The sequence below is a fragment of the Seriola dumerili genome, unplaced genomic scaffold (assembly GCF_002260705.1).
Source record: "Seriola dumerili isolate Sdu_G_001 unplaced genomic scaffold, Sdu_1.0 BDQW01000036.1, whole genome shotgun sequence".
Classification (NCBI taxonomy): domain Eukaryota; kingdom Metazoa; phylum Chordata; class Actinopteri; order Carangiformes; family Carangidae; genus Seriola; species Seriola dumerili.
The window spans coordinates 2,232,670-2,257,768 of record NW_019174291.1 but is presented as its reverse complement, the minus strand read 5'-3'; the positions used below and the strand labels follow the sequence as shown (position 1 = coordinate 2,257,768).

General features: G+C 40.1%; 1 protein-coding gene across 1 annotated transcript in view; it reads left to right on the top strand.

Annotated features, from left to right (window-relative positions):
- pak1 (p21 (RAC1) activated kinase 1) overlaps positions 1-22,187 on the top strand; it is a 65,129-nt gene extending 42,942 nt beyond the window's left edge. The window contains exons 5-16 of the mRNA XM_022738565.1: positions 625-772; positions 1,374-1,411; positions 5,629-5,742; positions 9,197-9,431; positions 12,684-12,747; positions 13,841-13,889; positions 15,118-15,230; positions 18,168-18,285; positions 18,504-18,603; positions 19,157-19,353; positions 20,329-20,466; positions 21,971-22,187. Coding sequence (XP_022594286.1) covers positions 625-772; positions 1,374-1,411; positions 5,629-5,742; positions 9,197-9,431; positions 12,684-12,747; positions 13,841-13,889; positions 15,118-15,230; positions 18,168-18,285; positions 18,504-18,603; positions 19,157-19,353; positions 20,329-20,466; positions 21,971-22,057 — 1,401 coding nt within the window. The 3' untranslated portion in view covers positions 22,058-22,187. The remainder of the gene's footprint in view (positions 1-624; positions 773-1,373; positions 1,412-5,628; positions 5,743-9,196; positions 9,432-12,683; positions 12,748-13,840; positions 13,890-15,117; positions 15,231-18,167; positions 18,286-18,503; positions 18,604-19,156; positions 19,354-20,328; positions 20,467-21,970) is intronic.
- The last annotated feature ends 2,912 nt before the right edge of the window (positions 22,188-25,099 follow it).

Sequence of the window (25,099 nt, the reverse complement as noted above, 5' to 3'; positions counted from 1 at the left end):
GTGTGTGTGTGTGTGTGTGTGCTGACTAAGCTACTACTTCCTCCTCTGTAATCTGGGACATAGTTCCTGCTTCTTTCTTACACATTAACAGCTACATGCACATAAACATTTGTCATTTTTACTCAAGTCAACACAACCTGAAAATAACTGAGTGAATACACCACAGTGGACCTGTGTACAGAGATCGATGGATGGTTTAAAATGAAGGAAAGATGAGAACTGAACAAAGTGCAGGGATGGAGTGATGGAACAGGAAGTGGAGGAGTGCGTGTGATGGACTTACCCCAACCGATGAGTAGAGAGAGAAAACAAGGAGATGTGACCCAGTTATGAGACTGAAGTACAAATATGACAAGACTGCCTTGTTAGGACTCTTTACGAAGTGTGTGTGTGTGTGTGTGTGTATGTGTGTGTGTGTGCGTGTGTGTGCGCAGTACTACAGTCCTTACTACAATATATTTTTATTGTTGTACTGTCATAAAGTGATGGAAATTTGTCTTTGTCATGGCTCATCATAAAATAAACAGTACACATTGAAATTAAAAAAGAAATAAAATGTGTGTGTGTGTGTGTGTGTGTGTGTGTGTGTGTGTTTTTTGTGTGTGTGTGTGTGTGTGCGTGCAGGGCATGCCAGAGCAGTGGGCCCGGCTCCTGCAGACATCCAACATCACCAAACTGGAGCAGAAGAAGAATCCTCAGGCCGTCCTCGATGTTTTAAAGTTCTACGACTCTAAAGAAACGACCAACAGCCAGAAATACATGAGCTTCACAGGTGCTGACTATGTGTATATATATATATATATACTGTATGTACAGGTGGGGAGGTGGGACATGTTTGGTTTGGTTTTGTTGTCATACAGAAATTTTGCAGTGGCATAAAAGTGAAGTGAGGATGCTTTCAAAGATAAAACCATGAATTAACTTCATACAAAGAGCAGAAAAGAGAAAAAACATCAATCAAATTTAGGTTTGACCTTTACCGTTTAAAAACAGTTTTTCAGGTACTTTGCAGGTAGGTTGTTCTTAGCATCTTAGGGAACTTGCCTCAGTTCTTCTGTGGATGGAGACTGTCTCAGTGTCTTCTGTCTCTTCATGTGATCCCAGACTGACTCCATAATGTTGAGATCAGGGCTCTGTGGAGACCAGACCGTCTGTAACAGGACTCCTTGTTATTCCGTCTCTCTGTGGATAGTTATTTATGACTGTACGTTTGGACTCATTGTCCTGCCGCAGAATGAATCTGGGACCAATCAAACACCTCCTTACGGTGTTGTGTGATGGATGAAAGTAGAAAACCTTTGCATGGTGCTGTATCTTTCTCTTCCACCTTAGTGTTTTTGTCTTATACGTTTTCATTGTGTTTTTCTCTGCAGATAAAAACGCAGATGCCTACAGCTCCTCCACCACAACGGTGAGACAACATCTGTCAACACACAGACACAACTGTTTCTGTATCTTGTATCTCTACAGCTACCAGCTGCTCTGAAACCAATCAGATATCAGCTAATGATTTAACATAACAGTAAAGTTACAGAATTTTCTGAGCTGCTAGGGGACGCCACGAGCTGTGAACTTATTAACTGATCACTGTTTTTATGAAGGTGGCTTGGTAGCTGTCTAACTATGTAGGAAAATGACATGCTCACTCTTAATCCCGCCTCCTAAATTCTGATTGGTTATCTGTCTTCTCTGCGGTTGGTTGCTTACTTGCAGAAAATGCAATGATCGAGGATTAGCTATGGAGAAAAGTAAGGCCAGAGAAGCATTATAAGTGTGGATGCCAGGTGCAAAAGTGACACATTTTAAAACCAAAACATATCAGTGTGGATGTAGCCTCAGAGGCTTGTGTGATGACCAAATGCAGTATGAAAGGTGAAAGGTGAACTAAACGCATCAGTTTGCAGCTAATGAACATGAACATGGACATGAACATCAACATCAACATCGCCAACGTTTGCGAAAGTAAACAATGCTCACACACCAGAAGGTGGAAGCAATGCACCAAAAAGCTGTCTGCCAACCGCCAAAAAAACCACAGAAGAAGAAGAGATGCGGATTTACAGCATGTCTGGTGCTCTTATTTTTACCACAGTTGTTAAGAACTCAACATGTTAATTTATCACTGAATGTCTTGAGTGACATAAATTGACTTAAAGATGTGTCTTAGGTAGTTCAATTCACTGCTGAAACTATTGATTATGTCATCATTGATTAACCTTCAGATTATTTAAATTTAATATTTATTTATTTTTTAGTTTGTGTTGCCTGGCCAACTGTCCAAAACCCAAAGATATGTAGTTTACTGGGCCATGGGTTCGAATCCAACGCAAGGCCCTTTGCTGCATGTCATCCCCTCTCTCTCCCTAGCTTTCCTGTCACTCTCTCACGGTTCCTATCTGAATAAAGGCAAAAACTGGCCGAAACAAATGAAAAGCAAAAACAAATGAAAAGCAGATGCTGAGTAGAAGGAACGTATTTGCTACAAAAGTCACAATTAAAAACTATGAGTTAATCGAATATCAAAATAGTTGCAGATCATTCTTCTGTCGATCGACTGATTAACTTCTTCACATGCTGATGTGAATGATTCAACCTTCCTGGATATTATTACATTGTTAAATGCATCATCAAGTTTTAGGCTGCTTTAATTTGTATTTAAACGGGGTGTATTGTGCTGTTCCGTATTTTCTGTCATGTTTGTGTATCATGTTGTCCATATTAAACGTGGCCAAAGTTTCAAATAGTGAGGTCACCGTATGTAAAAGTAATCCCTGCCTCAGACCGCTCCGAATGCTACGTCAGTCACTCCAAGCACAGCTCGTTCACACAGACAGCTACTTGAGTCGTATTGTAAGTGACATCCTGCTGTGATCTTTGTTGCTGCGGATGTTCGTGTTGTCCACTCTCATTTCCAACCAATGATGTTCTGTTACTTAGTTTTACGGTTTGCTCTCAGAACCTCCACCTCGACAGGCTTCCAGATATGCAGCAGTCAGAATGAAGTGGGCTTTTAAGGAGGCCTCTTAAGGTGCCCTGTGCTAATATTGCCTGCTTCAGTCAGACAGTATCAAAGCTACTCAAGTGCAGTCCCAGAATAAGAAATATAGGGCTTTACTTACTTGACAAAGAAAATTAACAAATGCATAACTACAGTTTTGTCTTCATAAAACTGATTAAAACTAAATAATTTATAGTTTTGAACTGAATTGTCTCTAAAAGTTCCAATAATGAAATTATGTGTGTGACTACAAGTTATTTTCTTAGTCATTAAGGGACTGAAGACTAAAGCTAAGATAAAATAAACACTGTCAACATCAAACAGTAACTCAGTACACTCAATCAGGACGTTTTTCTTTTTAAAGTTCTGTAGAAGAGACCTAAAGGAAAGTTTGAGGGTAAACCAAGTGGAGAGGGAATTTGAGAAGGGACTATCTTGAAGGGGAAAATGGAGCCTGGCCTCAGTTTGTCAGCGTCGCAAGAAATGAAAGGATTAAGAGAGAAAGGAGCTGCAGTGTGAGACGATGAGGAGATTAAGAGAAGGAGTGAAGGAGACGAGGTTTAATCTACTGCTTGATGAGACAAACCAGGGAGACGCAGTTTCGGTGGAGAGAGAGAGAGAGAGAGAGGGAGAGAGAGAGAGAGAGAGAGAGAGAGAGAGAGAGAGAGAGAGAGAGTTACTACCGGGGTGAGATAAGAGAGGTGAGAGAGAGAGACAAAGGGGGGAGAGGAGAATGAACTTGAAACAGAGGAGGGTGTAAAAGAAGTGGATGAGGTGGATGACCCTGTATCAAGGTGCAAGACTGTCTTTCCTTCGTATCTGGAGCGATTTATTATGTGTAAATTAGTGAGCATTAGAGGCTAGGCTAGCTGTTTCCCCCTGTTTCCTGTCTTTATGCTAAGCTAAGTTAACTTTGGCTTTAGATTTACTGCTCACGTGTTCTCATCTAACTCAAGAGAGCTAATAAGAGTTTTTCCCCCAAACGTTGAAATATTCCTTCAAAAGGATTTAATCATTTGATCTGATACTTTATGGATAAATGTTTGGCTGTAAAAAATTTTGTTTTATTGCCTCATAAATTATAATTAACAACCACTAAAAACCTAAACTGCAACTGCAACTGCAACTTGAAGCTACATCTTGAATGAATGAAATGACTGATCATTTGTAATGAGTTTGTATAAAGTGCAGGTTTTACAATTGAAGGAGAAAAACATTTTTGTTCTACTTGTTCTAGCTTAAAAGGAAACTGGTGTGTGAGTGTCAGTTATGTGTTTGGCCAATACATTTCTGTGAAGGGACCACAGCGAGGACATACAGTATATTAAAGGGATCAATCTTATTATTGATTAATATCTGTTTAGCAAAACCTGTTAAATGGAATTATTAACAGCAAACTACGTACATTTTAATAAAAAAAAAATTGTAAATGTTTTGACAACTCTATGATATAGAAAATATACATGTTAAGGATTTGCCAAACACCTAATTTACAATTGAATGAAAAAGCATTTTTCTTTAGATCGTGTAAATGTTATTATTGCTTAGTGTATGAATATTTAGCAAAGTTAAACTGTGTGATTAAATCCTAAATAGAAACCTGGAAATTGTAATTAAAAATAGATATAAAATTAAAAATGTTATAAACACTGTAAGATCAAACAAATCTGTAACTGCTAGTCACATCCTGATATCAGATATGAATGAGATGTAATTTTATTTGCAAAAAAATCCCATTTTCATTTAGATATTAATATTCAGGGGGAAAAAATATCCTCTTTTCCTGTGTCGCAATATGAACTAGAACAGTACGTTCTAGCTTAAAAGTAGACAGGTATTCTACCAGGTGTTTTTGAGTGCACCTTACTTGATTTGCCAGAGCAGCAACACACACACACACACACACACACACACACACACACACACACACACACACACACACACACACACACACACACACACACACACAGACACACAGCTACAAACTCAGTGTTCTTATGTTTGTTTTTGCCGCAGTAAAAGTTGCCTTTAAAACAAACTATGAAGGTGAAAATAAAGAGGAGGTAGGAGGGGGAAGTGATGATGATCACACTTCTCGCTCTCTCTCTCTCTCTTTAGCTCTCTCTCTCTCTCTCTCACTCTCTCTCTCTCTCTCCCTCCCTCTCTTTCTGTCTCTCCCTCCCTCTCTCTCTCTCTCTCTGTCGCTCTCTCTCTCTCTCTCTCTGCATTGTGAATCAGCATCTTTTCCTCCTTTCACCATATCCCTGTCTCTGCAGCTTGGCCACCGGCCGAGCATCAGACTGTCAGAGGGAGAGACATAGAGGAGAGAAGAAGAGAGGGACGGAGTGGAGGATGTGTGACTAGTCAGACATGACCAGAGCATTCAGACATCAACAGTGATGATGAGAGGAGGGAAACACAGGAAAGGTTGGAAAGACAGGAAGAAAGCAGGTTAAAAGCGAGGGAGGAGAATAGAACGAGCAGAAGAGCGTCTGTGCATGGTGAGATGATGAGGCGGTAGAGGAAGTGACAGTAACCGTGGTAGCATGATGGGTCTCGTGTCTCTGTTAGCTAATGTGACAATGGTGTCACTGAGGCTCCGCCCTCTCTCCCCCTCTGACATCACGCAGATCGCCAAGGCTGTGTCTGAGACGCCCGCCATAGCAACCGTATCCGAGGATGAGGACGAAGATGAGGCTGAGCCGCCGCCGGTGATTGCCCCACGACCAGAACACACCAAATCAGTAAGGACACACGCACACGCACACGCACACGCACACGCACACGCACACACACACACACACACACACACACACACACACACACACACACACAAACACACAAACACACACTACTGCTGCTGCTGAGTATGAGGCCGAGACACATGTCCATGTTCTATTTATGGTTTAATGTAATTTTGGCAGAACAGCAAGAACAAACTGAATTTTAGTGTTCACTTGAGGTAAAAAAAAACTAGGACTGGAAAAAAAAGAACTTAAGCTACTTCACTAAATGGGTTTTAGGATTTTGTCCTAACTGTAGCAAAGTCAGAGTGTTGACAGTGTTTTATGGTGTGTGAGAGCAAAGGTGTTTAAAACACTCAACACACACACACACACACACACACACACACACACACACACACACACACACACACAAAAAGAATTATCACATCAGCAGTCCCAGCTGAGTCACTTACTGATGTCCGTCGTTCATTATGTCTCTCACACCCATTAATCTTTAAATGGACCTCACCTCACCTCTCTAATAAGGCCACAAAGACTTCAGTGTGAGTGTATGTGTGTGATACAGTCACAGGGGAAAGCTGAGGTTTTTATTTAGAAACAGTCTTTCAAAGAAGCTCTCTGTTCTCTGCTAGGTCAGTTCAGGAGCACACACACACACACACACACACACACACACACACACACACATACACACAATAATCTGACAATAGGCCTCACTATTTCCATTCACAGTAAACTTTCTTTTTCACCAGCACATTTCATACACACGTCCTGTATTGTTACCATGATGGAGCCCCTCATTCTGCTTGTTTACACTGACCCTCACAGAGCTGTCATGACGCCGCCTCACTGTGTGATTTTAGACATCAGAATCAGAGGTGTGATGTGTAACACAACAGCGTTGACATCTGTGCCGCCACATCGGCTCTGAATTTTACATAGATGTGGATCCGGCTCTGTAAACGAGCTGCTGGTATAAACACAGAACAACAGTGCCCCCCAATCTGTGTTGGTGCCTTTTCTATAGAACAGCGAAGCTGAATAAAGACACAACATTCCTGCCTTCAACAGGCTGTATAAAAGAGGCTGTAGACTGAGTTGCCAGTTTATTGGACAAACCTCCAGTAGTCCTGAAATACATCCTCCCTTCATGAAGGTTATGATGCTCAATTTTTGTTGATTCAGCTGTTTTATCAGTTGGAGTCTGGATGCTAAATATCAAACACCTCCCTGTATAATGTAATACAGTTCAACAGCAGCACAATCCACATCCTCTTAAATGAGCATGAAGTTGAATCAGCTCCTCTTTGCAGCCGTTTCAACACAAACCGAACATTCTCGCCTGGACTTACTGGAGGATTTACTGCAGAACTGTTGTATAGTTTCAGCTTTGATGTTTCTAATAAACTGGCAACTGAGCCTAACTGAATTTGCAGCTTTCAATTCTCCTGAAAAAAATCCCTTTCAGCCTCAGAACAAACAGACAGTATGTTCAGGTCTTCAGCTACATATGACAGTATTTTCATAATTCTTATAATCGATGAATTGTTTTATCCACAGAATATTAGTAAATAGTGAAAAAATATCCATCACAGTTTTCCAGATTCAAAGGTGGCTTCTTCAGATATCTTTCATTTTTTGCTTGGAAAATGACTCGAACAATTAATCATGATTGTCAAATTATTGATCAATTATCCTTGAAGCAACAAATTGATTGTGTTTAACCTTTTAAACTGTTTAACCCGTTTTTAATACTCACATGAAAAACAGTTGGAGCTTTTCCTGGAAACAATTTTATTAACATTAATGATAAACTATTATATTAATGTCACAATATTCTGCTCATCTCATCACACATAGACTGTAAATAAAGATGGATGTAGCCTCCCTAACGACACCCACAGGTTTCTGAAGAGCGGTTTTGAAGCTCAGAGTGAGCTGCTCTGCCGCTGCCATCTTGGCAGTGTCTGACTCCACCCCTAACTCCTGGTTAATCCAAAAATGGGCAAAGAGGAGGAGCACGTGTGGACCTGAGATTCTGGTGCATGTCAGTTTATCATACGATCACTCACTGCACACCCTCAGTTATTCATAACATTTAAGCCTTGATAAAATGTAAACAAATGAGTTATACAAAAATTCACCCCCCTACAGTCATCATGAAGGAAATTATCTATAGAGACCAAAACTGTTTTTGTACCAGGCTGTAAACATGTTTATTTCTGCTGTAAAGTTGGACATTTTGACATGGGAGTCTATGGAGACTGACTCACTGTTGGAGCCAGACTCTAGTGGTCAGTAGAGGAACTGCATTTTTTGGTGCTTCAGTGTTGACTTCATTTTTCAGCCTCAGATGTTGATGCTTGGTCACACACAGACACACTCCTGTTAAAACACACACACACACACACACACACACACAATGTCGTCACCATTTGTAAACAACTTCACAAATTCCTGTTTTTATGTCCTTCCCTCTCTCTTTCTCTCTCTCTCTCTCTCTCTCACACACACACACACACACACACACACACACACACACACACACACACATTGTTGCTCCTCTGTTAGACAGGTTGGCGGTTGAGAGGCTGCTTCCATGGCGCCACCACCGTATCCATGGAAACGAGTCCAGTGCACCTGACTGGAACTCCCACCATAAACCATGCGCGCGCACACACACACACACACACACACACACACACACACACACACACACAGACATACAGTCAATAGTCACTTTTGGGGACATTACATGGGCTTGCATTCTATTCCTGCGGACAAGCCATTCCCAATGAAGTGGTCTGTAGCTAGTGTTAAATGTGAAGTGTTTTAATCCTGACTGCTGACAGCCTGTTCTTTCAGTCAGTTCAATCTGCATTTGACCATATCATATATGTAATATATTGTATATCGAGATGATTTTAGGCAGTAAAACGAAAGTGGGGTTTCAAAATAATGGCATGAATGTGCTGTGAATATGAATGAACTTCATACAAAGTGCAGTAAACAGAGAAAACCTAAATCAAATCAATTTTTGGTGTGACTGCCCCAGGCACCAGGTCTACGAAGTATGAATGTTTTTATTATTGTTTTTTGTAAAGAACAACACTTTGAGTTCAGTAGTCCATCTTGTTTTCTTTTACAGACAAAGTCAGAAAACTCAAACACATCAAAAATAAACAACCATCCTAATTTCACACCAGAATATTTCAGGATTTTTTAAAGCCGTTTCATAGAAAACTGGCATTCTTAAATTATCACAGTGTGTACAGTACAGGATTGTGACTCATTTTCCACTACCTAATGGTTATAGTATATATACTTATATACTCTGTAAGTTATTTGTTGTTCTGTAGTATTGTTAGAAAATGTATGCTTGGCAGTGTGTGGAAATCTGACTTCAAAAAATCTTGTTTTAATGTCACAGAGTTTGAACTTGTTCTTTCAGATATACACTCGCTCAGTGATCGAGCCCCTCCCTCCTCCTCCCACCAAAGATGCTGCGACCTCCCCCATCTCCCCACCGACCGCTGCAGCGGCCGCCGTCACCCCCGCCCCCCCTTCGGAAGGAGCTCCCAGCAGCCCTCCCAGTGCAAGCCCCGCCCCCGGGCCCTCCTTGCCCCGCCCTCAGGACAAAACCAGGAAGAAGAAGATGTCAGACGAGGAGATCCTGGAGAAATTACGTAAGACAATTTATGCATGCATGCACGTGCGCACACACACACACACACACACACACATACACACCGGTTCGAAAAGCTTAAGTCGTATCTATGAAACACTCCATTGTTTTAATATAACTTAATTTTACATATATCACAGAATTGATTCCTGAAGTCATTTGACCATTAAAAATCCTGTTACCAACAGTTCAGTTAGTTTACATACAGGCACTAAACAAAGGAACAACCACTTAAGTATGTGGACACTACTCTCTGTATAACTTTGTGTACTTTTCCGCAGGGGCTGTTGTATATGGTTTGAGCTTGTAATAGTGCTACAGCATACAATGGTAATTTAGACAGCGACCAGTTTCCTGGCCTGCACAGAGCCCTGAGCTTGGCCCCTGAACACAGACATAGAGCCAGACCTCATCACCCAGCATCACTGTTGGACGACACTAATGTTCTCGCGGCTGAACGGGAGCAAATCTACATACTGTCTACATACTACATACAGTCTACATACTTTTGGCCATATAGTGTATGTAATGATGCATCAGATGGAGTTAAACATACATCACATACATATTCTCAACTAAACTACAGAATAATACATGCTCAGCAGACAGAACATGATTTTCAGACACCATCAGTACCTCAGACATTTGACAACCTCACATCTGATGTTAGTTGCTTGCTTGTTACCGGGGGTAACAAGCTACCCTGAAACCACATACAGTTGTGTGTGGTAAAAAAACAAAAACAAAAAACGAACAGGGACACTAAATCACTCCTGAGAGATCAGCTGAAGAGAAGCAGTGGCTCCTCCTGGTCAAAGGTCAAACTGTCCTCTGTCAGACTGAAGTCATTTAAAGTCCAAGGGTCTCTGATACATTTAAAAGCTTTTATTAGGACATGGGAAGATAAAACCTCTTAGGCCTCCATCAGGATCCTGATCAAAATGTGTAACTTTCAGTAAGGTAAAGCTCCTTTTCTTTAACAGAGGCCCATATAAGTCCCAATACTTATATACCGCTCCTATATAATATCAGCATTGAATATTGTTCGTTCTGTCACTGATGATTTGTATATAGTAAATAGTGAAAAACCCTGATGCAGTATTTACCTGTTGTAGTTCAGTGAGGACAGGAGTCTGCTTGAGCTAATTTTAGTCTCATTTCCACTCTTATTTCTGACAGGGTGTTTCATCACATTGTCTTTATCTGCACACACAGCCGCCCTCAGAGAGCAGGGTCTGATTTTATTTTAGGCTCAAGGCTCTGGTTGGTGTTGATTTCAGCAAATGTTTTATTGGGTTGACTGCCACAGCTAACAGATGCTAACAGGAAGAAGGTTTTGTTTTCTCAGAAATGAACCGCAGATCTAAAAGTATTTGGACTATCATCAGTGGTTTGTTGCACAGACCTCTGGGAACCCACAGCCTTTCCTCTTGAAGCTCAACTTTTCTAACTGTGGCAGTTACCATGAGCCAGACGTTAATATTTACAAGTCAAAGTCGAGTTACTCACACGGAGGCTCTGTCTGTGGAAGTCATTCTTTCTGACTTGAATTTGTTGTTTTGAGATCACCGGAGTAATAATCAGAATAAATGAGTAACATTTATTGGTGTGAAGTTGTAGAAACATGATAATCAAAGTCCAGAATGCACTGCAGGCGGCAGGTGAGCAGCACACTGAACAACACGAGAAATAAATCAGTCAAGTTAAGTTAACTGTGTTTTGTTGTCTTCTAATGAAATGAGATGATATACAGAGGTATAACCTGTGGTTGATTTTAACATGATGTTGAATATTGTTAAGTTTTTACAACATGTGCAGTGGTTACAGTTTTACATTTTTTCAATAATGTATTCCACATGTAAAATGATCAAATAGTTTTCATACTCGTCCTCCTAATGATATTTAAGATAATGTAAAGTCTGACTAGTTTTAATCCAGGCAACAAATTTGTTGTTTTCTAAAACTACACAATATCTAATTATAAAAAGTCAATGATGACAATTTAAATAAAACCACACTCTAGATCAAAAAAACATGCATGTTGAGGAATAAATAATAATAGTTTGACAGTTTAAACATCACTGTTGCACTGCGGCTAAATCTATGGCTACAACAATTCATTTTATAAGAAGGAAAAATGATCAATTATTAGAGAAAAGTCAGAAAATAATAAACAGAAATTTATGTAGGAGAAATATCAACACATCAAACTTTTACTATTGACAAAGTCTGATCCTTTAACTCAACATTCCTCATGATGAAAAGTGTATTTTTTTAAACTCTGTACAGTTTGAAAAACATGCGCAAACACTGAAGCAGATATATACACTATATATATAATAAATAAAAAAAACGAAGCTTCCTCCGCACTTTGAAATGTGTTGTTGTGTGTTTGTAACCCATGAATAAAGCCTGTATATTTTTTAAACCATGCCCCACGCCTGTCCAGATGTGCTCAGGTCTCTCTCTGCTGGTAAGCCCAGGATTCTGCCTGTCTGTCCGTCTCTCTGACAGACCTGATATTCACTGTCCCCGCCCCCTCTGTCCAATCCTCACGTTTGATTGGTCGTCCTCTTCTCTTTCCATCGTCCAGTCTCCTGCGGTTCCAGAGTGACTCCAAGTTTTGTCCTCTAATCAGCCTCCTACTGTGGACTCTGATTCCTGAACTGCAGACAGAGCTGTCTTTCTTTCTTTCTTTCTTTCTTTCTTTCTTTCTTTCTTTCTTTCTTTCTTTCTTTCTTTCTTTCTTTCTTTCTTTCTTTCTTTCTTTCTTTCTTTCTTTCTTTCTTTCTTTCTTTCTTTCTTTCTTTCTTTCTTTCTTTCTTTCTTTCTTTCTTTCTTTCTTTCTTTCTTTCTTTCTTTCTTTCTTTCTTTCTTTCTTTCTTTCTTCCTCTGAATTGACCGTTTTGACTTCTTTACATCTCCATTTTGTTGCTGACCTGTTTAGTTTTTGTCTCATCCCTCGTTCCTTCTCTCTGTCTTCTGTCTGTTGTTCCTCTCCTCTCTCTGCTCTACCTCCCAGTCAGCATGCTGCATTGACCTGAGGGTGAACATAGAGTAGAATTAGGATGGATAGAAAGACACCTGACTCTTCTATCCATTCAAATTCAGTGGTACTGTAAAATGAACAGCTGTGGATTAAAGGGCCGGAGTTTCTTCTTCTTGTTCTCTTGCTCCTCCCTGCTCATTGCTGTTTGTCTCCATCAGTCAATGAGTGAGTTTTTGCTTCTTTCTCTCTCTTTCTTCAACTCAGGGACAATTGTAAGTGTTGGAGACCCCAAGAAGAAATATACACGCTTTGAGAAGATTGGACAGGGGTAAGTCATAAATTTAATGTCTCCTGCGATTGGTTCATTCAGTCAGTGTGAATGTTTAGTTCAGTGTTTGTTTGTCAGGGACCGTGTACAACTAGACTCACCTCCTGGTGGTTGTCTGCCTCCTCCACTCAGACTAGTTTCAGGTCCCATCCCTGTTTATCCAGAGTCGTATAATGTATGAACCATTTGTGTGAAATTTTGTCATAATTGCTGTGAAGTCTCGAGTTGAGGCTAAAAAGTGTTTTGTGAGGTCACACTGACCTTTCACCTTTCACCTTTAACCACCAAAATCTAATCAGTTTGTCCTTGAGTCCCAGTGGACATTTGTGCCAAATTTGAAGAAGAATATAGAAATATGTTTATTTTACATCATGAAGAAGCCTGTGATGAGTTTGTTTCTATCCTGTTCATCAAGTTAGAGTCACAAGGATTTACAGTAATATCAGGCTTTGACTTTGATTTGTTATTAATCTAACAAAGATTAGTTCAAATTAGGGGCCACAGCTAAGGATTATTTCTCATCATCAATTATTCTTTCAATTAACGGATCAGTCATTTAATATTTTAATATTTTCTATAAAACACCAGATAATTGTGAAAAATGTTTCTCAGAGCCCAATGTGATGTCTTATTAACCAACAGTCTGAATATCCAGTTCATGTAGAACAGAGAACAGCAGCTAATCTTCTCATTAGAGAAGATGAAAACGTCACATTTTTTCTTAGAAGTCCCTAGTTATTTTCTGTTAATTGATTAATGATTTAATTTATTCATAGTTTCAGCTCAACTTCAAATGGATAGGAGGAGGCTGAGAGGTTTATGTTGGCCACAGTGTGGGAGAAAAGCAACATAAGAAGTAAATCCAAGGCCGTGAAGGCAACGTGTTATTGGTTGAATACCATTTGAATGTTGCTCTTATGAATATTATTCCTGTAAAGTTGTTATGTGCTTCATTACTTTGTAAGAAAAAAGTGAAACCTGCAAATATTCATGGTGCTGCCTCAAAAGACCTCTAAGAAATTAAAATAGTTTTCATTCAACAAATAAATGCAGCTGAATGTTGACCTGGAGCTCTCACGCTGTCTGTTGTCAGGGCGTCTGGGACGGTGTACACAGCTATCGACATCGCTACTGGACAGGAGGTAGGTTTCCTTTATCATCCTCAGTGTTTTATTTCTTCCTTTCTTCCTACATCCCTCTGTTCTCTGTTCTCCTTCAGCTTACACCGAGCCACACCGCTCAGTCACAAAGGTAATGCTAGCAGTGCTGAAAGGACATGTTGGTAAAACTGGAGGATACAGACATTCAGGTCCAGTAAATCATGACAAATCTCGACAGAAAGACCGACAGACTTACGTCGATTGAGCTACGCTGTGAATATGGTTAAAACCCCCAGAGAGATACAGTTTGTGAAAAGACTGACATTCAGAGATTGTTCTTTCAGCCTTTTTTAACGTCCATGATGAATTTACAAACACAGGACAGCATTAATATCTTTTTAAGGGATTGACTGGATGCAGTAGCTACTGTATGTTAAAGCTCCCACATCATTACAGACACATTCTTCAGGGTTAAAGAAGAATCAACTTCAACATCTTGAAGTCAAGAGGAAATAAAGTCCACTCCCTGGATGATGAAGATGAAGCTGAACCTATAGCAAGTTTAAAGTAAAGTTATGTTAAACCATGATGCTGAAGTGAGTTAAAATTTTTTCCCAGACTAAGTCTAAGGTAGAAATTGCAAATTTAGTGGGAAATGAAGTTTAAACAAAATCTTTTTTAAAGTCAAGATGGGTTAGGAAAGCTAGATGCTAAAGACTTGACAGGGAGTTTAAAGGAAGCGTACGTCAGTTCATCCTGGGTGTCAGCCTTCAATCATGGAAAAGGAGGAGGGAGGAAGAGACTCGGGGGAAGAGAGCAGTTCAGTCTGAGTTTGCACAGTGAGAACATTGTGGCAGTAACTGGATTTAAGTCCGGCTTCAATAACTGTGACTTTCAGGTTAATTTTAAAGGAGCTCAGTTCGTCTGTCAGACTAATCCTCCTCAGTTTCACTCTCTGAGGATTAGTCTGTGTGCTGGCTTTTTAATGTCTGTCAGGCTGCGCTGCCTAACAACCTTTTACTGCCTTTGGATTTAGATACGTCCCCTCCTCACAGCCTTTGCTGACTGTCTTCACTTCATTTTCCTTTTCTTTCTGTTGTTGTCTTTTATTCTGTCGCATTATCTGTTTCTCTTAATAAACCCGTCTGTCTGTCTTGTCTTTTACCCCTCTTTTACCCCAGTCTCTGCTCTGTGTTTGTTTCAGTCTGTGTGATTTATTTCTTGAGTCCTAACTGCAATGAAAAGTCAAATGTTTCTCTTTTTATCTCAGGTTGCCATTAAACAAATGAACCTGCAGCAGCAGCCGAAGAAAGAACTGATCATCAACGAGATTCTGGTGATGAGGGAAAACAAGAACCCAAACATCGTCAACTACCTGGATAGGTTAGGCAAACACACACACACACACACACACACACACACACACACACACACACACACACACACACACACACACATTTTCTTTGTGTTCATTTGTCAGGTGCCACAGCAAGTAAATTACCATGACAGGGAAAGAAAATGTGACGGTTTGTCTGACTGCCAGTTCTGTATTTTTCCTGGATTATCCTTTTCTGTGATTCATATGGTTTCACGTTTAGAGACTGTTCCAGCTCTTTGGATTTAATTAGAGCTTGGTAGCATCGGTTGGAATCTCTTTGGATATCTGTATGTCTGTATATCTGTGCTGATGGAGCGTAGGTTCTAAAGCTCAAAACCAGTATCAACTCCCAGCCAAACCAGTCACTACTTATTAAAATGTCCTTTTATGATACTTCAAACTTTTCATTTATGTCAATAACAACAAAAGAAAACAACAACATTGTTGCTAGGCACTATGACACCTTTACCTACAGTATACAAACATTACATATGGTTATCCAGGAAGTAACAAAAAGAAAAGATATACTGTCCGTTTTTAAAAATCATTCACTGATCTGAATAGAAAAGTCAGTCTCTCCTTCTCAGGGGTCAGTTATTAAGTCACTTTATGAATAATGCTGCATGAATGTGCTTCTGGCGAAGTGACACCGCTGACATGACACCGCAGCGCATTTGAACACAGCAGGCACCTAATGATTTCAAGCCAGCAGACGAAGCAGGAGGATTATATTTACTTCTGACTGGTTCCCTGTCAATGTTGCTGCTCTGATGAAAATGAAACTGAAGGGAAGTAGATACAGTATGTGAAACAAGTTGAAAAAAATAGCCAAATGTGAAGTTCCCAAACCTTTCCTGGAAACCTGGAAAACTCCAGATGTTTCCAGGAGCAGTGGAAACACTGTAGATGTTACTGAGGAAACACCACTGAGCTGCAAACTGTGGAGACTGAAACATGATGAGAAGTTACCTGGTTCACTGTTGCTGTTGCCATGGCAACCTGCTGGACATTTTGTGTGTGTGTGTGTGTGTGTGTGTGTGTGTGTGTGTGTGTGTGCGCGCGCATGCGCGCGCGCACGCATGTGTGTGTGCGTGTGTTTTTTTTCTTGAGACAATGAGGCACATGCAAGACTGGTGATAACACTGTCATCCCCATGGAAACAACATTTTCACTGTCACTGATTTATTGTGAGGGTTTCACAAAAGACTGCATTTGGTCTTTGTTTAGTTATTTTTTTTAATGCCCAGTGTTGTGTCCATGACCTTTCCTATTTTCCTATATGAGAGTTACATTCATTCATTCATTTAATGAGAGCAGTTTCACTCTCTATTGCATGAACGCCATGTGTATGCAGGACAACAAACACAACATGTCACAGAGCAAAAACCAAGCATGCAGACAAACATCCAAACGTGTAAATCACAGGACAAGAGCAGGGACTGAACCAGCAAAACATTTGAACACAAAATAGGATAAAAGCTGAGTTAACTTCAGGCTCTGCACTTCACTCAGACAGACTTTGACTGTGGCTTAGATAGAACAAATAGTCGGACTTCAGATAGACTCAGTCTAAATTCGTCTGTTGCACAAAACAGTTTAGTTCTTGACTATCTTAAACTGGATTGTGGTACAATGAATTCTGGGTAAATTAAAACTTTTTTCAAAAAAAAAAAAAAAAATGGCTGACAGAGGAACCGCATCCATCTCAGCTCTATTTACCCCAGCAGAAAATGTTTGTCTTTTGGAAGAATTCAACAGTTACAAGGACGCTTTACTTATTAAATCTATTTTGTAAAAAAAAAAAAATGGCTCCAGTCTCTAAAAACTCTTTCCCTGCTCTTTGCTCTTTCTATAACAATGTTAGCAAACTCAGTAGTAACTCAATTATGAGCCATGTTTTCCTGTTTTGTTGGTGTTAGGCCTGAGTTAGCCTGGGGGCAATGTTTTTGTGTTGAAATGAGTCAGTTGTTATTTTTGTGAAACAGTCTGACTAACATCAGACTGATCTATGAACAGAATTAAGGCTGGACCAACACTACAGACCAGTCTGAAGTATCTTTGTGAAACTGGCCCCTGATGTGTCCTTAGTCTGTGCCGGTGCTGTCAGCGGAGGACTCAGTTAAAACCTGAAAATCAGCCAAAGAAATCAGTTGATCCATTTTCAGATCATCCTCCAGTGAATTCCATCAGAAAGGAGCAAAGCATTTAAAGGCCCAAGCTCTTTTCTCATGTAGTGGAACAATGAATTTACCTAAACTGAAGGAGAGAGGTCAGATATCCAGGCTGTTTTCCTACAAAGACTTTATAAGTAATCAATATTAAAGAGTGCTAGTCCCCTCTGACAGACAGCCTCCACTGATGTACAGGTCACAGTGATGAGCCATCACCTGCTGTGACAACATGTAACGACTGAAGTATAGATGGAGGAGCAGGCATATATAGAATAAAGTCGCCACAGTGCAGTACAGACATGAATGTTGACTGTACTGAAGGAGAGAAACGAGGGAGTTAAATGTCAGTTGGTCCATGAAACACAAAAACCAGAGAATAAAAACAGCCAGCAAAGTGTGTCCTGTTTCCAGCCAGTGTATTTTACCAACAGACATCAAATGGCACTGGGGATTAGTCGATTGATCAATTCCCTGACAAACAAAAAAAAGTAATCTAGAAGTAGTAATAGTAATCTAAATGACGATAACTGATTAATAATTTAAGTAATTTATCATAATGTTTGCTGTTTTCCAGCTTTTCAAATGTGACAATTTGCTGCTTTCATTGTATATGATTGTATATTCAATGTCTCTGTGTCAGATGAAACGATCTGTAGAAATGACCTTGACCTCTGGGAAATATACAATCAATTCATGCTATAAATCTGTAAAAAAAAAAAAACCTAAATGGCACCGCTACCAATTAAACAGATGTTTTGATGTTTACCATAGTTACTTGGTGGGCGACGAATTGTGGGTGGTGATGGAGTACCTGGCCGGAGGTTCATTGACTGACGTCGTCACGGAAACCTGCATGGATGAGGCCCAGATAGCTGCTGTGTGCAGAGAGGTAAGAGACTTGAGACAACACTTTGACCACATTTCTCTCTCTCTCTTTCTCTCTCTCTCTGTCTCTCTCTCTCTCTCTCTCTCTCTGTCTCTCTCTCTCTCTCTCTTTCTCTCTCTCTCTCTCTCTCTCTCTCTCAGGAGCTGGATGGTCTCCTAAAGTTTTATTGCGCACCTTTTTTGTATAATTCATATTCTCTCTCTCTCTCTCCCTCTCTGCAGTGTCTGCTGGCGTTGGAGTTCCTTCACTCGAACCAGGTCATCCATCGAGACATCAAGAGTGACAACATCCTGCTGGGCATGGACGGCTCCGTCAAACTCAGTCAGTGCACAACAGCTGTCATTATATCATCTCTTTCTTTTAATTATTCAGTCTGTGTATTAATTATTTCTTATATTTATATTTCTTATTTATTTATTTATTTATTTATATTGGTGTATGGCTATTTGCTGTGTAATTGTATCAACAGCACAACACTGAGGGTGGTTGTTGTAGTGTCCTATTTTGACCAGCAGGGGAGGCTCTGATTCTTTAAGTTCAGTCTGACCTCAGTCTGTCAGATAGATAGATAGAGGTGTGATTTACTTGAGTCTTTATATAGTTTACAGACTCTATATTGTTATATTATTTATCTTGATATGCTATTATGCTATATTTATATATATACGTATATATACAGTAGGTTTTTGAAATGTCCTGTAGAGCTTTGATGTAAACAATAAAAGGGAAACTGAAACTGATTCACATTAGTGATTATGTTGAAAAATTTCTTGCAATCGTTTAAACTTAAAACTTTCTGTTTTAAACTTGAACTTTAAACTCTTGCAAACGTTGTGAACACATGGACTCATTTTTTCCTCTCTCCTCCTCCCAGCTGACTTTGGGTTCTGTGCCCAGATCACTCCAGAGCAGAGTAAACGCAGCACTATGGTCGGGACCCCGTACTGGATGGCTCCGGAGGTTGTGACCCGAAAAGCCTACGGTCCCAAAGTGGACATCTGGTCCCTGGGCATCATGGCCATAGAGATGGTGGAGGGGGAGCCGCCTTACCTGAACGAAAATCCACTCAGGGTGAGATTGTGTTTAATCAAAGCACTGAGTGTGTTTACTGTAGCACCTACAGTATCTTTGGATTACTTACTAAGGAGCTTCTTTTTTCTCAGACTTTTTTAGCAGATATATGGAGGTTTATTTGCAGTGGTGTTATCATGTCTGTGTTCATGTCTGACTGAATCATGACTCGGATTGATATTTGATGATTTGTTAAATGATCTTATTCATCTGATTTTAGTTTGGAGATCAGTTTGAGTGAGATATGTGAATCAATGTGAGCAGTAATATAAGACATGAGGAGAGAGAGTATCTGAACAGTGATTTCTGAATAATACAGGAACCGTTTGACAGTAAATATCAAAACAAATGCATTTGTTTAATGCTGCATTTGGCCACATACAGTGGAGCAGAAGTCTGAGACCACTTTCCCTTTCACTTGAATGTAGAAGTGGCCTCAGACTTTTGTGTGTGTGAGTATAACTTTTTTTGTGTGTCTTATTTTTTTTTTCACATTTAAGTCGAGACATGTTGAATGAGAGAGAGAGAGTACCTGTGTCACTACAGAGAGACGGTTAATGTTGTTAAAGTAGTGAGTCTACTGAAAGTGCTAACTGAGACAGAGAGTGAGTGTGTGACTGATTCACTGGCTCTTGGGAGAGAAGACAACACATTGTTTTTTTGTTTGTTTTTTTACTTTTGATTTAATTTTTTAAGTTATTTTACAAAACAATACTGTGCTTGACATAGGACCTCACACCCTAAAAATGGTGTTAAAGAGGGGAGTTGTCTTACAATCAGGCTGGTCTTGTATTTGGTGCAGTACAGTACATATTACCACAGCAGTGTTTCTCCGTAAAGAACCACAGTGCATCAAGTGATCAGTGTGTCATTCTTAAAAATCACCACTGGATGGCACCAGAGTAAAAGCTTTTCAAATCCTTGGATGTGCTTCATGGGACATAGAGTAAAAGGTTGTTGATGTGTGTCGCCAAGGCGCTGTATCTCATAGCAACCAACGGGACACCAGAGCTCCAGAACCCGGAGAAACTGTCGACGATATTCAGAGACTTCCTGAACCGATGTCTGGAGATGGACGTGGAGAAGAGAGGCTCGGCTAAAGAGCTACTGCAGGTACAGCAGCTGTGTGTGTGTGTCTGTGTGTGCGTGCATGCATGCGTGTGTATATGTGTGTGTGTATATGTGTGTGTGTTTGATGTGTTTCCATACATACATACATATGTAATAGGGTGTCAAAATGACAGAGGTGAATCCAGGAAAAGAACAGGATTTTTTATCTTTTGAATTTTTCAACTTACAAACATCAAATACGCAGAATATTTTGGCACCAAAAAACCCACTATATCTTCCCCAACAGGACCTATAAAATAACACACACTTCTGCTGCCCCAAAGAGATTTAAATGTTTATCAAAACATTCACCTGGGTAAATAAAGGAAAAATATGAAGAAGAAAAAAAAGAAGAAAAGGCAAAATAACTTATAATAATAACAAATATCTCTAATTATTAATTATCTTTCTTTTTTTAATCTATTAGAAATTGCCTTCCCTCCCTCCGTCAGGAAGAAGTGTCGGCACTACAAGCTACAAGCATCAATATATAAGATCCCTGTATGTCACATGACAAACTGCCATTGTGTAAAGATAATGTGTATACATTTCGCCATCAGGCAAAAGCTGAATTTGCGTTGGCTTGTTTTTAATAATCACTTGAGTAAAAGTAACAATAACACATCATAAACATATTCAGTTGCCAGTTAAAGTCCTGCAATGCAAATGCTGCTTAAGTAAAAATACACAGGTATTATTAGCAAAATGGCTCCTTTATTATTGGATTATTATTCCTATAGCATTAATGTATAAGCAGCCTTTTTGACTGTTTTATATGGAGTTAGTTAGTTGAATCTATAAAAATACATATTTCATGAGCTCATCATATATTTTATATATTGAAGCTTAATCCTTTAAGTAACTGTCAAATAAATACTCTGGAGTAAAAAAAATAACATTTCCCACTGATGTATAAAGAGACTTTAAACTTCCACATTTACACTGGACAGGTCGACTGGAGGTGGTGTCAGCTGTCCGCTCTCAGACAGACACTTGTAGGTATAGAGATGTGTGGGTGGGGTTGTAGCCGAGCAGCAAAAAGAGTTGTGTAACTGTTCGATGACTCAGAGCCCAGAGGTGAAGCTGGGACTTTATACTGTTTGAGGGGGAGGTCTGTTAGAGAAGTAATTCACTTTAATGGATCCTTTGTATGTGTGGCTGGAGAGTCCTTGTTCTCTAACTGTTTGAAGGTTGATTCAATTGTGTGTGTGTGTGTGTGTCTGTGTGTGTGTGTTCATGCGTGTCTGTTGAGTAGCATCAGCAAATGACAAGACAGAGTTTCTACCTTCAGTTGATGAGCTGCAGAGATTTTCTCTCTGTTGTGTAAAACATTTTCGGATTCAAAGATGATGATATCGCATCTGGTGAAACTCATTTTAAAACCAGATTGCCGTATCCATTTAAATATATTAAAAATATTTTTCTCCGTCTCTCTTCCCTCCCCTCCTCCGTTTCCCTCTCCCCCTTCTCCTCCCTCTCTTCCTCTCCTTCCCCTCCCCTCTCTCAGCATCAGTTTCTGAAGATGGCGAAGCCTCTCTCCAGTCTGACTCCTCTCATTGTGGCTGCCAAGGAAGCCGCCAAGAACAACCGCTAGCTAGCCTTGCACTCATCATTTTGTCTGTCTATCCCTCTTTCTCTCTCTACCATCCCTCCTTCCTGTCTCTTCTCCTTCTCCTTTTCTTTGTCGGGAGATGGCGATGGCTGCTGGCTGGGTTACATAACCAGTCCTTCTCTCCTGTCTTCTTTTTTTTGTCTTTCGTAATCTGCACCAACTGCTCCTTCACCCTGTAACCTTTGAGCCCAAACTAGACCTCCCCAGTACCCGCCCCCCCCACCCCACCCCCACCCCCACCCCCACAGTCCCCTGTTTCTCTCACAGGGAGACAGAAGGGAGTTTCTTCCTGTAATTCTTCTTTCGACACTCCGCTGACTCAGACAGGAAGACGGGGAAATAACTGAATGACATCATCAGTTGATCTGTGATCAAGTGATGTACATTGCTGACATCACCCCCCCCCACCGGTATGAACAACCTGATATGGGATAAGAAAGGGTTTCAACAGAGCCCAAGGACTCATGGATAGTTTTTTTTTAAATCAGTGTTTTTTGTTTTTTCTACCTTGTCTGTAAACCCCCAAACACACACACACACACACACGACACACACACACACACACACAGCACACCACACACACGTTTATGGTGTGTGTGTGTGTGTTGTGTGTGTGTGTGTGTGTGTGTGTGTGTGTGTGTGTGTGTTGTGTGTGTGTGTGGTGGTGTGTCAGTCATCTATGTGTTTCAGTTTGGACATATTTCATCATTTCAACAAGTGCATTCGTTGAATTTTCATTTGATCATGCATTTTTTTAAATCACTTTTCTGTGTGTGTGTGTGTGTGTGTGTGTGGTGCGTGTGTGTGTGTGTTTCCACTGGGATGTTGGGAATATTACTTAAGTTGATTGTAGCGATTTACCCTGTAGTTTGCACACTAAGCGAGGGGGGTGTTGGTACTGTGTCGTGTCTGCAGTGTGAGCTGTGAGCTGAGAATATTAATATTAATTATCCTGAGGAAAACTGGCAGTCGCCCAGAGCTCGAATGGACTGAGCTTTGCATCGTTGAGAGGCTCTTCACTTAAAACAATTTTTCCACAAAAACATAAAAACAAGCTTTTTGACTCGATGATGTCTTCTCCACCAGATCCACCCAATCAGTTTTAAAGCAACACTCTGTGTCTGCTCTAACGTTTATACTTTCACTTAGAGCTTTAGATGTGAAGATAAAGCATTGACTGTTGCTGATATAAAAGAGCGGAAAGTGAAACTGAAGTTCAAAACCTCATTCAAAATCCCACTGATATTTGTATAATTAATTGCTAAACTCCAGCCTTTGTGGCTCGTTTCATTCTAAGATGAGGATGGAGCTTTTCTTGAAAAAATTGTGTAATTTTCTTGTTACTCAATATTTATGTTTGTTTAGCAGTCTTTAACAAACGCATAATTCTCAGTAGCCTTGAGAGGTGAAGCTCGACAGAACAGTGTGAATCCATGAGCGAGCTGAGGCGCCACAGTACAGTTCAGACACGTGAAGACGACGACTGAGCGCGTGCGTTAGAATTTAAGACTCTAAAAGCTTGAAATCCAACACTACGAGGAAGCGCTGGTGAGAATTTTACTGCGATGTTATATGACATCTAGTACCCCGCTGTGTTAACTCTTTTTTTTTTTTTTCTTTTTTCATCGCCTCACAAGAGTTCATTGGTAGTTTTAAGCTTGCATTTCTTCTAAGACACTGCTGGTAGGTGGAGCCAAATTTTGTCTTAGAATACGCTTTCATCTTTACGCAGACAGATAAAGAATGCTGAACTGACCAGATGGCACCACCGAGTAAAGAAGCAGAGGAACAAGAGGAATGAACCCAAGCATGATGTCAGGCTCCAGGTACGGAGACCTGCAGGGGCTCAAAATCAACACTCAGGTTTTAAGTCTAACTTCTTTTCTTGTTAGAGTTTTTCTTATCGCTGTCAGAGAGCGGTGACTGCCTGATCCAACAGCGCAGAGGTCTGATAAAAGCAGCAAGACAGTGTGACAGAGAGAGCAGCTTGTTGTTTTTTTTTTTTTTTAATTTACAAACTGATATACATCAACCCGTTTGTAGCTTGCACTTCCTACACTATTGATCTGACTCGGGAAACGATCATTATCAATGCAGCAGATTCTATTTATTCCACATGTTTGACTTCGTTGTCAGAAAAATTAAATCACAGTAAACATGAAGGTGTGTTGAACACTGAAACCGACAAAAGACGCCGTGACTCTCCAGCTGTCAACAGGCTGGAAGTGAGGCTTTTAGCCTTTGAAACCATTTAAAAGCTAATATGGCGTAAAAAAGTTGGTATCTTTAAACAGTGAAAATCTCCCATTTGTCTACTTTACAACATTTAAAAATCAGCTCGTATGATCAGAATTCAGAATCTAAACATCTACTGTAAGTGTACACACAAACTAAACTTTACTGTTATGATGGACCAAGAAAAACAAGTTGTTAAACCATGGTCACAAACCCCCCCCCCCCCACCCCCCACCTCCCCTACCCCCCGCAAACTCACTCCAATCTGAGCTCTGGGACTTCACTGTCTGCCAGGCGCGATTGCGAAGGACTGCTGCAAGGAGAGAATGTGCATGTCAAACAAGCTTTTTGTCAAACGGTACGTGTTAAAGATTAGAGAGAGAAAAAAAAAAAAGTTGAAATGAGTTGTGATAATGTTTGAAACATGTTGTGACGATACACTGAAGGATGCTTGTGTTACAATAGGACACGATTATATGTCCATCCTATTTTTCAGAAGCAATGAGACGCAATAAAATTCTACGATGTTACAAACATGTTTGTTTCTGCTGGAGGACTGTCACATCGGCCAGGAACCCTCTGAAAACGTAGGTGTATATTTTACATCGAAACAGAAAAAAGAAAAAAAAAAAATGCGTTGATGACAAAAAACAACAACAATCTGTTTCAACTTTGTTTACGGACTGAGTTTTTTTTTTTGAGAACTTGATCAGTGTCAGCAATAATGAGTTCACCACCTGTTCCTTGACTCGTAGTTTCGTTTTGGATTTAGTTTCTTGCTGAATCAAA